This window comes from Scyliorhinus torazame, chromosome 12 (genome assembly GCF_047496885.1).
Source record: "Scyliorhinus torazame isolate Kashiwa2021f chromosome 12, sScyTor2.1, whole genome shotgun sequence".
Taxonomy (NCBI): domain Eukaryota; kingdom Metazoa; phylum Chordata; class Chondrichthyes; order Carcharhiniformes; family Scyliorhinidae; genus Scyliorhinus; species Scyliorhinus torazame.
This window is the reverse complement of record NC_092718.1, coordinates 182967691-182981082: the sequence shown is the minus strand read 5'-3', so window position 1 is coordinate 182981082 and position 13392 is coordinate 182967691. Positions and strand designations below refer to the sequence as shown.

The 13392-nt window shown below is 43.1% G+C and overlaps 1 protein-coding gene across 1 annotated transcript in view; it reads left to right on the top strand.

Moving 5' to 3' along the window:
- asl (argininosuccinate lyase) overlaps positions 1-13392 on the top strand; it is a 61732-nt gene that overhangs the window by 25550 nt on the left and 22790 nt on the right. The window contains exons 4-9 of the mRNA XM_072469474.1: positions 6310-6366; positions 7762-7859; positions 9271-9348; positions 10109-10186; positions 11914-11966; positions 12402-12464. Of these exons, the coding sequence (XP_072325575.1) occupies positions 6310-6366; positions 7762-7859; positions 9271-9348; positions 10109-10186; positions 11914-11966; positions 12402-12464 (427 nt within the window). The remainder of the gene's footprint in view (positions 1-6309; positions 6367-7761; positions 7860-9270; positions 9349-10108; positions 10187-11913; positions 11967-12401; positions 12465-13392) is intronic.

The window sequence follows — 13392 nt, the reverse complement described above, 5'->3', positions numbered from 1 at the left end:
TCGATGGACCGAATGGCCTCCTTCTGCATTGTAAATTCTATGATCTAAGAAACTCCTAAAACTGAGGATATGATCATTATTGGAAGCTGGACGTAACCGTGGACTACTTGCTAAAAGGACTGTAATTCCACGGAGAGTGCAACATGTGATAAAGAGAAAGTTCCTGCAGTTTAAAGTATATGTTGCTCACAGAAATAAGGTTGTGTGTTGGCTGGGACCCTCTCTCCATTCGATTGATAGACACAACACCTTTATCTTTGAAACAAATCACTTTTTTAAGCACAATATAAAATCCCAATGCTTATCACTGCTACAATGCTTATCATTGCTACAAGAGCGGTTCTATTATATGCTGTATCAAAACTCCATTACACAAAGTATCAAAAGGTTTGTTACACACAGTATCAAAACCCTGTTCTATAAAAGATATCAAAACTCATGGCTAGGACCTAAATACTAACTGTCACGAGGCAAGATGATCAGACTCCCTTTTTTGGATCCCAGTGACCTCATCTTACGATGGTTACTTCTGCAGGTTATCACTTCAGAAGCCGCTTTGCCTCTCCTTTTTATGCAGATCTTGCTCATGCGTCCATCACGTACTCACTGGAAAGCACTAATCAATCAATGTCTTTCCTGGTCACAGATGCTCAAAGAGCCATGACTTACTCACGGGTTGTATATCTTCTCAGGAGCATGACACATTGGGGTCTGTGTTCAATTACTATCTGTCCAAGGCATAGCAACAGTTATTATCCAAACATCTCCTGTGCTTATTCCTGTCTGCAAATCCTGTTCTTCACTGCAGACCCCCACTGTTTGTGTCGCCTATGCTAATACAGAGTTAGCCTTTTTAACCATGAGGCTTTGCTGGTGTCTTTATGAATACCCATCAGGCTACAGTCACCCCTTTGATCCATTGAACGCTAGTGGATTGGATCATAATTATATCTGTCTACTTTCTGAATTAACATTCAGGTCCAAGCCATGTCATAACTTCACTGTCTCATTTTAACATTTGTTTTTTAATTTGTTCCAAAGCCCAAATTAAATCCTCAAATTCTCCTGTTGCTTCCTTGAACCGATCATGTGAATATTTCCTATTATTAGTTACCCAATCCTTCAATCAACTTAACCAATTTCATCATATTTTGTTTTACTCCCTCTGTCCAATCATTGTTAAATCAGTTTCTCTAAAAACGTCTGTAGCATAGAATCATAGAATTTACAGTGCAGAAGGAGGCCATTTGGCCCATCGAGTCTGCACCGGCCCTCGGAAAGCGCACCCTACTTAAGCCCATGCTTCCACCCTATCCCTGTAACCCAGTAACCCCACCTAACATTTTTTTGGACACTAAGGGCAATTTAACATGGTCAATCCACCTAACCTGCTCATCTTTGGACTGTGGGAGGAAACTGGAGCACCCGGAGGAACCCCATGCAGACACGGGGAGAAAGTTCAGACTCCGCACAGGCAGTGACCCAAGCCAGAAATCTAACCTGAGACCCTGGAGCTGTGAAGTGACAGTGCTAACCATTATGCTACCGTGTCTTGATAATCGAAAAAAAATCCTGTTACAATAGTAGCCATCTTAACCATATTGTGCTGTTGTCCAGTAGCCAATAATATTTGAGACCTGTTCTTCAGTGCATTTCACCATGCTTTTTCACATGTCCATCATTCCACATGTTCGTGAAAGACACTTATCGAACCACAACTGCACACTCTTATTGGGATCTCAACACCATGTCATCCTTTCTGGACATCACGTGATCTTATCAAAAGACCCACGTATATACATATTTATGTATGTGTGTGAGGGGTCTCCACGGCAGAGTATTTGCTTACCTCCCACTGGGTGGTCCCAATAACTTGGACGAAGGCACAACTGTCAAATTCAAGATACTTTTATTTTAAAACCTCACAGGCAAGGGAACAAACATATCCAAGGGAAACTCAGTAAATTACTAATTTAACCTACACTTTCTTCATTTTCATTGAAACTGACATTGAAACCAGGATAAACCAGCAATTAATTCCAATTTGGTATTGTGAAATCTCCCTTTACTCTATCGTTCTCTCAGTCATTTTTCCTTCAGACAATTTTCAGTTACACACCCCATTGGTTATCACCCTGTCTTAAGCCAACCATTGAAACAACTATTCTGACAAATACAATATTTGTTCTTTCCATTCAACAGTAAAACATTCCAAATGATTTGAGGCTTTAATATGTTTTGTCTCCAAATTCCCTCGGGTCATAGCTCAATTTTTTCTTTTATTAATATTAACAAGCTATGTTCCCTTAAGGTTTAAATTACTCAGTACAGGTAAAAAGTAACTCGAACGAATTTTATGCTACCCTAACAAGTTGTAGAGGAAACTGTTCCTCGTGACCAATGCTTTCTTAGTTCATGAATAGCATGTTCTGCACAAATTCTGTATTTAGAACATAAGAACACAAGAACTAGGAACAGGAATAGACCATCTGGCCCCTCGAGCCTGCTCCGCCATTCAATGAGGTCATGGCTGATCTTTTGTGGACCCAGCTCCACTTTCCATCCCGAACACCATAACCCTTATTCCTTTATTCTTCAAAAAACTATCTATCTTTACCTTAAAAACATTTATTGAAGGAGCCTCAACTGCTTCATGGGCAGGAAATTCCATAGATTCACAACCCTTTGGGTGAAGAAGTTCCTCCTAAGGTCAGTCCTGAATCTACTTCCCCTTATTTTGAGGCTATGCCCCTAGTTCTGCTTTCACCCACCAGTGGAAACAACCTCCCCGCATCTATCCTATTCCCTTCATAATTTTATATGTTTCTATAAGATCCTCCCGCATCCTTCTAAAATCCAACGAGTATTGTCCCAGTCTACTCAATCCTCTCCTCGTAATCCAACCCCCTCAACTCTGGGATTAATCTAGTGAATCTCCTGGACACACCCTCCAGCGCCAGTACGTCCTTTCTCAGGTAAGGAGAGCAAAATTGAACACAATACTCCAGATGTGGCCTCATTAACACCTTATACAATTGCAGCATAACCTCCCTAGTCTTAAATTCCATCCCTCTAGCAATGAAAGACAAAACCCCATTCGCCTTCTTAATCACCTGTTGCACCTGTAAACCAACTTTTTGCAACTCATGCACTAGGACACCCAGGTCCCTCTGCACAGCAGCATGTTTTAATATTTTATCATTTAAATAATAATCCCTTTTGCTGTATTCCTACCAAAATGGATAATCTCACATTTGTCAACATTATATTCCATCTTCCAGACCCTAACCCATTCACTCAAACTATTCAAATCCCTCTGCAGACCTCCAGTATCCTCTGCACTTTTTGCTTTACCACTCGTCTTAGTGTCGTCTGCAAACTTGGACACATTACACTTGGTCGCCGACTCCAAATCATCTATATTTTATTCCCCTTGTAAGGTTTTGACTCCATTCCACAACCCTAGATAGCTATTAAAGATTGGAAAATCCTATTATCTGTTGCAAATTTCATCGACTCTCTCTAGATTTAACACTCGGTCTCTTGAACCTGCTCCGCCATTCACTAAGATCATGGCTGATCTGATTGTAGCCGATCCCCGATAACCTTTGACGCTCTCGTTAAACAAGAATCTAGCAACTTCTGCCTTAAAAATATTCAGGCACTCTGCTTCCACTGCCTTGTGAGGAGGACAGTTCCATGTCTAGCTGCCCTCTGAGAGAGGAGAAATTCTCCTCCACTCTTGCCTTAAATGCACGTCCCCTTATTTTTAAACAGCCTTTGTTGACTGGTGAACACACATTTGTAGAGCATACAATTAGTGGGGAAATTTGTATTTTCCTTTAGCTACGCTTTTTGTAGCAGGCTGCGAGGTTGCAGAATGACATATGCAAGAATAACCTGTTTTCCTGTAATTGAATAACATTTCCTCATTGGTTTGCCACAATAGCAAGCAATTTCCCGCCATTTTTCCTCTCTTGAGCTTCTTGCAAGCTCCAGGGAAACTCCCGGCAAATCCCAATTTCGGGCTCCGCTGTAAGCCCAAATAAATGGAAGAAACTTGAAACACTGCGTCAGGATTGTCAAGGTCAGGATGTTTTGGTGATTGATCATGATTAATGACCTGAACGCCCTTGGTGCAAAGGTGATCTTTTGAGGTCAGGGGAAGAATAAAAACTCATTGGGTGCCTTCAAAGCTTTTCTAAAATTAATTTATGAGATTTGGGTATCACTGGCTAGGCGAGCATTCATCGCCCATCCCTAGTTGCATTTCTTTTTGTTTATATAAATTTAGAGTATCCAATTTGTTTTTTCCAATTAAGGGACAATTTAGCATGGCCAATCCACCTACCCTGCACATCTTTGGGTTGTGGGAGGGTGCTCTAGGATTTTGACCCAGCAACAGTAAAGGAACGGCTTTTGCAGGTACATGGGTCAGTGAGGATTCGTAAGCTTAGCATAGCACCAGGTTTTTCAGGAGAATCCCTGCTGTGCATGGGCCACACTGGTTGCGGATTCCCAAAACAACACGTTTGCTGGGAATCCCTCTCACTTCGATAAAACTGCTATGTTGGGTCTGTGCGTACTATAGGTACAGAGATAGTTTCACATCTTTGGGAAATGTCTGCTGGTTCCAGAGCAGCATAAAAGGTGCAAAGGCCAGCAGCGGTATTCTCTGAACCCCTGCCGGGTCGGAGAATCCCGCCCCGACGCTGGCTGCCGTATTCTCCGGCGCTGTTTGCGGGCAGGGCTGGGGTTCATGCCACGCCAGTCAGGGGCCGTTGGCAGCGGACCCCCAGCAGTTCTCCGGGCCCCGATGGGCCGAGCGGCCGTCCGTTTGTGACCAGTCCCGCCGGCGTGGGTTAGACACGGCCAGTTTTTGGCCAGTCCCACATGGCGGGTAAGTCGGCGGAGGCGCGGGGGGATCTGACCCTGGGGGATGGCCCCCACGGTGGCCTGGCCCACGATCGGGGCCCACCGATCCAAAGGCGGGCCTGTGCCGTGGGGCACTCCTTCCTTCCAGGCCAGCCCCTGTAGGGCTCCCGCATGGCCAGCGCGGAGAAAAGAACCCCCGTGCATGCGCCAAAACATGCCGGCAGTTCCGCACATGTGCAGGATCACGCCGGCCCTTTGGCGCATGTACAGACTCGCGCATTCCCTTCGGCGCCGACTGGCGCGGCGCCAACCACTCCGCCGTCCACCGAGCCCCCGGAAGTGCAGAGAATTACTTTCGGGGACTGTTGACGCAGGAGTGGTTCACGCTGGTTTTCCCGCCGGTGTGGGGACTTAGTCCCCGGAAAGGAGAATCCCACCCCTGATTTACTGAGTCTTTGTCCTACCCCTTGCTCCCTAAAACTGTGAAATGCCAAGTTCCCCAGGCAAGGACAGAAGTAAAGCTATCCTTTTTAAGAAATCGCATTTCCATCTCTGGAGGGCATACCACTATTCATTACTCATTGAAACGTTATATTTTTAAAGAACATTAACTGGTTAAGTTTAAGACAAATGTTTATCTGGCTTGGGGGGGGTCTAGAACTAGGGGGGGTTACAGTTTCAAATGGAGGGGTTGGTCATTTAGGACTGAGATGAAGAGAAATATCTTCACTCAATAGATTGCAAAATCTTGAAACTCTGTATCCCAAAAAGTTGTATGCTCAGACATGTTGCATCTTCAGGAGGAAGGTCAATAGGTTTTCAATACAAAAGGAATTGAGAGTGTAGGAAAGTAAAGTTAAGCTAGAAGACTGGCCATGATCTCATTGAGGAGCCAAATTGTCTATTCCTGTCCCTAATTTGTATGGTTTACTACTTGGTTATCTATTGATTTTTATGTATATGAAATGGATATACTACAAAGAAAGTTTTGGGTGTAGCATAATTTACTCTGTGACTTGATAACACCCTTATAATAAGACCATGGGCGCAATCAACCCGAATGGGGATAGAGTCCCGTAGCGCAAGATTAACCGGGTGTTTCCTAGTGCTCGTAACACCAGAATCTATTGGCAAAGACTGCAATGGTGCATTATGTGGAAGAGCAGAGTACCTCTGAAAGCAGCTTGTGGAGGATTTTCATGGTTAACTGCTCCTGTGCAGACGGCAGACATTAATGTCAGCCTTGCCTTGTAATAATGACGAGTGCTGGCAGCCTAATTTAGAGCACAATCTGGTCCATTGTTGGTATTTTACATGCTGGCACACCTCCAGTGCCATTATTTAAATGTGTGTATATAAAGCTAGCAGAAATGATGCACTACTTTGAGGAGTGCTCTTATAAAAACCCTTTACGTGATTTTCTTCTTATTTCAGGAGTTGATTGGAGAAGCGGGAGGAAAATTGCATACTGGCCGAAGCAGGAATGATCAGGTAAATTGAATGCACATTAGAATCAAACAGTACACAAGGACTATAAAGATTTGCTGCGTTTTTAGTTTTTAAAACTTCTAATATTCCCCGTTGCTCCTCCTCTAGTTCTTTTCCCAATATTTAATATCTGTGATTACTGACTCACCCACCAATAAAAAATAGTTTATCCTTCTTTACTCTATTTAAGCCTTTCATGGTTTTGAATGCCTCCATTAAATCTCCCTTCAACCTCTACTGCAGAGTGGCTGGGATGGTTCTCCTTAGCCCCTTCATATCAACTGCTCTCTCTTCCCTGGGAAGTGTCCTCGCCAAGGCCTTGAAGCCTTCCGTAAAACTGTGGTGGCTGGAATAGATCACAATGATCCTAGCTCAGATTAACCAGAGAATTATCAAGATTTAGCATAATGCCATTGCTTGGAAATCCTAGGTGCTTCCTCCCCCAAACCGAATACGCTGAATTAAAGAATGGCATCATAATCTAAGTCATTTTTTAGAAAATTACAGGTTGTGGGTGTCACTGGTTAGACCAGCATTTATTACCCATCCCTAATTGCCCTTCAGAAGGTGGTGGTGAGTTGCCTTCTTGAACCGCTGCAGTCTTTGAGGTGTAGGTGCACCCACTGTGCTGTTAGGGAGGGAATTCTAGGATGTTGCCCCTGCGACGATGAAGGAATGGCGATATATTTCCAAGTCAGGGTGGTGAGTGACTTAGAGGGGAACCTCCAGGTGGTGGGGTTCCCAGGTATATGCTGCTCTTGCCCTTCTAGATGGTTGTGGTCGGGGTTTTGGAAGGTGCTGCCTAAGGGACCTTGGTGAGTTACCGCAGTGCATCGTGAAGATGCTACACAAAGCTGCCACTGTTTGTCGGTGGTTTGAATGATTGTGGAAGGGGGAGCAAACAAGCGTGCTGCTTTGTCCTGGATGGTGTCGAGCTATTTGAGTGTTGTTGGAGCTGCACTCGATAGGCAAGTGGAGAGTAACTCAATAACTCATTCATACACCTTGTTCTGTGTAGTCTCCATTATTTCAGTTGTTGGAAGATAAGACCAAAACATGTTTCTGGTTTGATCCATTTCGATGAATTGATGAGTGCAAGCTTTCATTAATACTTAAAGGGGATAAAAAGGTTTTACCGGGATAGCATGCTCACCTGTTTGTCAATGAGCTTTCAAATGTCAGTGCAGAAACAACTGCCTTTTGATATCAATCCGTTTTGAAAAGATTGGTATCTGTTGTTTTTGCAGCAAATCCCAAGAAACCTTAAAAACCCACATGTGTTCACTGTTTTTAGAAGATGGTTGTGTGTGTGCCACTGGAGAGAGGTACCACACAGTTTTGGGCATTGCCGTTCCACCACAAGCTATTCATAACTGTATATAATGAACTTTTTTATAGGTGGTAACTGACATGAGAATATGGCTGCAAGATGAAATCTCCGTTCTGATGGGTCACTTGCAGCAGTTAATAAAAACGATGGTTGAAAGAGCAGCAGCGTAAGTTCTTTATTCTGTATTTCATGGTTTTAGACCGCGTTTAAAGATTCTTCAAATCAAATCAGATAATAGAATTTTATTTTGCATTATGTTCAAATTATGTAACGTCAGTGGAGCAGAATCTCTGAATGTAGTGGGGAATACATCATTAATCCAAGTAAAACCTGGGGCCTTGCCTGTTGTGGTTCTGTCTGCGTGTTGAACCTCTATCTGCAGGATCCTAATTCCCTCACAATGTAATATTTTAAAAATTCATTTTGCAGGATATGGGGGTCGCTGGCTAGGCCAGCATTTATTGTCATCATTGCTCTTGAGAAGGGCACTGTGGTTAGCACCGCTGCCTCACAGCGCCAGGGACCAGGTTTTGATTTCGACCTTGGTTGACTGTGTGGAGTTTGCATGTTCTCCCCCTTGTCTGCGTGGGTTTCCTCCTGGTGCTCCAGCTTACTGCCGTAGTCTAAAGGTGTGCGGGTTAGGTGGATTGACCTTGCTAAATTGTCTCTTCATGTCCGAAGGGTAGGTGGGATTACGGGGATGGGGTGGGGGAGTGGGCCTAGGTAGGGTGCATTATCGGATGGTCAGTGCAGACTCATTTGGCCAAATGGCCTCCATCTTCACAGTAGGGTTTCTGTGATTCTAAGGTGTTGGCGAGACACTATCTCGAACTGCTGCAGTCCCAGTGGTGCACAGCACTAGCCGAGCCAGTTTAATCACTGGCACATTTCTTTTTCACAGCTGTCTTCCTGTGCAGTAGAGTTTGGGAATAACTGCTCCACTGTGTTAGATAGTTCTCTGGTATCTCTCCCAAATCACCATTCTTCCAGCTGGAAAATACCAGAGTCATGTCCACACCAGTCCTCTTTGCATGTCCACATTTCCTGCAGACGTGACGATCATGGCTATTTTTCCCCCTTTTCCTACCCTTTTGCCGAATGTTGAGGGAAAATTCCAGAATCCTATTGGCACGAACAACACTCAATAGTCTCAGCAGCTGAGGGTGTGTGTGGGGGCCAAGTCTAATCTTGCCTTCATTCAACAGGACTTCCACCTGAAGTTGCTGAGTGATAATATGCAGTGGGACCACTGGCTGATTTTAATTTCCAGCCACTGGCACCTGTTTTATACTATTTACTGCCTAATGAGCTGGGCCATTTGGCCATTCAGCTATCAAGGAAATCAAGTGTACCTAAATCGTAAAGACCATTCAGCCAATTGTGCCGGTCCCTTCTGGAGTCTGCGAGTAACACCCTTGCTCATGGATTCTCTCTGCTCAGTTCCGTTCCTTTTCACAAGGTATCAATTGTAAACTATTATTTCTGTGGTCTGTTCCACATGGATGTGATTCGGCTATTGCATTGAGAAAGTATTTTCAGTTCTGTGCGCTCATAACTAAGTATCCTTTGTCCTTCAGGGAGATTGATATCCTTTTCCCTGGATATACTCATATGCAAAGAGCACAACCAATTCGATGGAGTCATTGGATACTGAGGTGATCACTATTTTACTTGGTGTTACATTAAGCAGCTGCAAAGTGGCAGACACATTGCAAATGGTAATATTGACCGAGTCCACATTTATATTTAACGCAGGTGACAAGAGATGTCAATTTACAGTCACATATGGGTGATGCATTCATGCCATTAACTCTAATTTTCAAATGACTACTGTAATATCATAGGATCTGTTCAAAGGTTTGCAAGGAGGTAACTGAAGGGCCGATCAAAGTTAGTTTTTATTTCCAATTTGAAAGCTGCTTCAGTGTTACCGTAATAAATTGTGAAGAAACAACTATATTCATTCCTTTAGTAGAAGAAAGTCAACCTTGATCTTTTGCCAAAACGCTGAATCGAATTCAGCTTGTCCACTTGCCAGTCGAACATTTAGTGGCACTATTCCAAGAAGAACAGCGAGTTCCTCGAATGTGCTGGCCAATATTAGTATCTCAAACCCACAGATGGATTGCCATATCATTCGCTGTTGGTCGACCATTGCATAACATGACAATGATCACACTTAAACAGTGCCATCAGACTGCTGTGGGAGGACATCCTGAAGATGCTAATGGTGTTATATCAATGTGACTTATTTTAATTGGACTCGGACCTCTCGTAAAAGTCCGAAAAATACCCTCGCCAATATTTTAGAGAAACATTACCATGAGTGAACTTTGGTGCTGACTACAGAACTGTGTTAAGAGGTTAATTTGGTGCTGCATTTTATTCAAAGAATATGTTTGTTCTGTTTTACAGCCATGCTGCTGCCTTGACTCGTGATGCTGAAAGACTGGACGAAATTAAGAAACGAACCAATATCCTGCCATTGGGAAGGTGCGATATCTTTTTTAATATATCCAGTGCTGTACAGGAAGAAAAAATGAATATTACAAGAATATTATAGGATGCACAATACAGAAATTAGTATTTCAGCCCAACAGGAATTCAACCGCACAGAGATGAGCCTCCACCAGAGACAATGCTCTCTGCTACAAGAACCTCCTCGTGCACCACCATTGGCTCCATAAAGATGCTTCGCAACTCTTGAAAGCTGTGGAGAGAGAAACAAATAACATTTTGAGTCTGTGTGACATTTCTTCAGAGCTAGAGAGGGAGAAATGTGATGGCCTTTATACTGTTAAAGAAGGGGTGGAGTAGATGGAGCGAAATAGATTTGGGATAGGTGGGAACATGGAGAGATTTGACAAAGTTATAATGGAACACAAGACAAAGGGAGTGTTAATGGTAGTGTTACAGACTAAAGGAGATGCTGATAGTGGCAGAAAGGTAAGATACTGGAATGCGTTAATAACAGAACAAGGATTCTGAAGCTCTTCAGAACAAGAGATAGCCTCTTTCTTAAAAACTGCAGTTCGAAAGAACATCAAGCACTTCAGAAATAATGGACACCTGCAGAGTTATAAAATCAAACATTGGTAAACCCTCCTTTGAAATTGCGTAAACCTGTCAATGAAGAGGCTTGTAAAAGGTAATGTAAACAATGCAGTTCAAAACTTTTAGGCTTCTAAGCATTCCCAGGTGCTTGAAAAGGTTAAAGGGCAATGAAAGTGCCTTAAAGCAGCACTTCAAATGTTTCTAACACATTAAAGGGAGGACTTTACCTTTCTTTTGACAGATCTTTGATGCCTTTCCCACCATGTCAAGTTCAAAGAGTTCCAACACATCAGAGAAGAAATTTTCACCTTTAACTGACAGATCTTTGAACGTGACATGCTGGGAGAGACGTCAAAGGGTTCCAAGATATCAGAGGGAAGGCTTTACCTTGCCCTCGTTGAAAGACAGTTTAATGAGTTCAAGGCTACTGACGGGAAGACCTGCCAAATGACCCCCATGCCAGGAAAGATCCCAAACCTGAGCCTCTCCAGCCCAACCAAAGCCCCCCAGTCCCCACCTCCCCTGGAGGATTCCCCTCTGCATACGTGGATCGGGCTTCCTGTGAATCGCGACGGTCTGGGCCGGAAGTCCCACAGCGGGTTTGATGCCCAGCGGGAATCCCATTTTTGCCCTCGCGTCCGTCACAAATTCCTTCTAGTGCGAGCGACCCCGGAGGATCCCCCCCCCCCCCCCCCTCTTGAAAACACCAGAGAAAATAAATGTGTTTCATATTTCTTTTTTGTGATGGGTGTTTTCAAATGAAATAAATGCAGTATCATAAGCAGTGGAGTGGTTTGTGTTATGTTTAAGAAAGTTACATAGATTTTAAAAACCTAAGGAACCAGTAATCATTTTAATGCACTGAACTGACAGAACATCACATGCAGGCTGATAAGATATTCGACTGACTCAGAGTGAATTGAGAGCTTCGCAGGCTATACCAATGGAAAACAAAAAGATATCCGCTGCTTTCTGATGCAGAAAGTCATCTCTTGTATCATTACATTAATGCTTCTTATAATGAATCATCTTAGTGCTTGGTGTGGTAATTTAATATACCGGATCTCCTCGCTAGCAAACAAACAAGATTGTCCTTCAATATTAGTTGCATCAATTGGAAATATCCCATGATGTACTCATTTAAAATTACTGTTTTAATTTCCTAGTGGTGCTATTGCTGGAAATCCCTTTAAGATTGACAGAGACTTCCTCCGTAAGGGTAAGTTTTCAAAAGTCTAAAACAAATGCTCAAGTTTAGATAGTTGATTAGGACTGTGCTAATTGTTTACTGGCTATTTCAGTGACCCGAGAAGATGTCTTAACTTAATTTTATTTCCTTGTCATATTTTCACATTAGCATTCCTAAATTGAATGTGATATCTAAATATATTTTAGAAGCAACCTAACTTTACCAATAACTGGAAGGTTGAATGCTGAGATACTGTAGATTGCCCAAGATGGTTAGGGAATGGAGAGAAAGATGACAGGAATCTTACTGACAATTATTTTCGAAAAGGACACAGTCTATTGTGCTTTCTTAAGGGTAAATATCGAAGTTCTCCAGGATTTCAATCGCTTGCAACATGACCTCCAATAATTTTGTTTCATTGTCCATTATGGCATAACGCCAACTGTCGACATGTTTGACTTTCAGAGCTGCAATTTGATGCCATTTCTTTAAACAGCATGGATGCAACCAGTGGACGAGACTTTGTTGGTGGGTACAATTCCTCTCACTAAATAGTTTGTAGATGATTATACTGAGAGTAAATAGTTTTTTCCAAATATAAATAGGGTAACATTGCACCACCTGACCCTGCAATCTCTTCGATTCTGCAGTCTGATAATGACTTGAGTTTCACATTTCCTCATCCTTATTTGCACATCTTTCCTACCCCCCCCCCCCCCCCCCCGCCTCTCCCCCCCGCCTCTCCAGCAGTCCCACAACTCCAAAATCTTTGCGCTCCTCCAATTCTGCACATGCCTGATTTATCACTCTGCTTTTGGCTGGGTTCCCTACAGTTGCCTAGGCTCTGAAGTCAAGACTAGCCTCTCTAAACCTCTCCACCTCCAAGGCACCTCTTATTCCTCTTTCAGGACGCACATTAAAAACTATCTCTTTGGCCAAACTTCTGGTAATTTGGCTCTTTTTATGACTTGATGCCAAGATTTGTTTGAGAATGTTCCAGTAAAGCATTAGGACCTTTACTTCATTAAAAGCACTATATAAATCAAGTTGTTATATTGAGAACTTCTTTCAGTCTATCGACACGTTTGTAATGTTGCTCATGAATAAAAATTTAAATCAGCCACTTCTCTAAATGGTCTTGCCGTTAGTTGCCTTGCTACTTAACATTTCTGCTTATGAATGGGACAGGATCAAAGGATTTTTGCCCACGATAAGGTGGATGGGGGTGGATTCTGCCTGGGACTAGTGTCAGACCATGTGGTATTCTGTCTACAATAGGGGTTCTACTGAGGAAAGAGGTGAGAAAATAATTAGATACCCCGCAGTGGTGGGAGCATGGATTGGTGAGGACTAGTGGTGCACAACCTGCGGCCCAGGGTCCAGATGCAGCTCATCTAGATTCTGAGTGAAGCCCACGAGGCATTTTGTTAACCGTTGCCCACGCTCAGGATTGTCA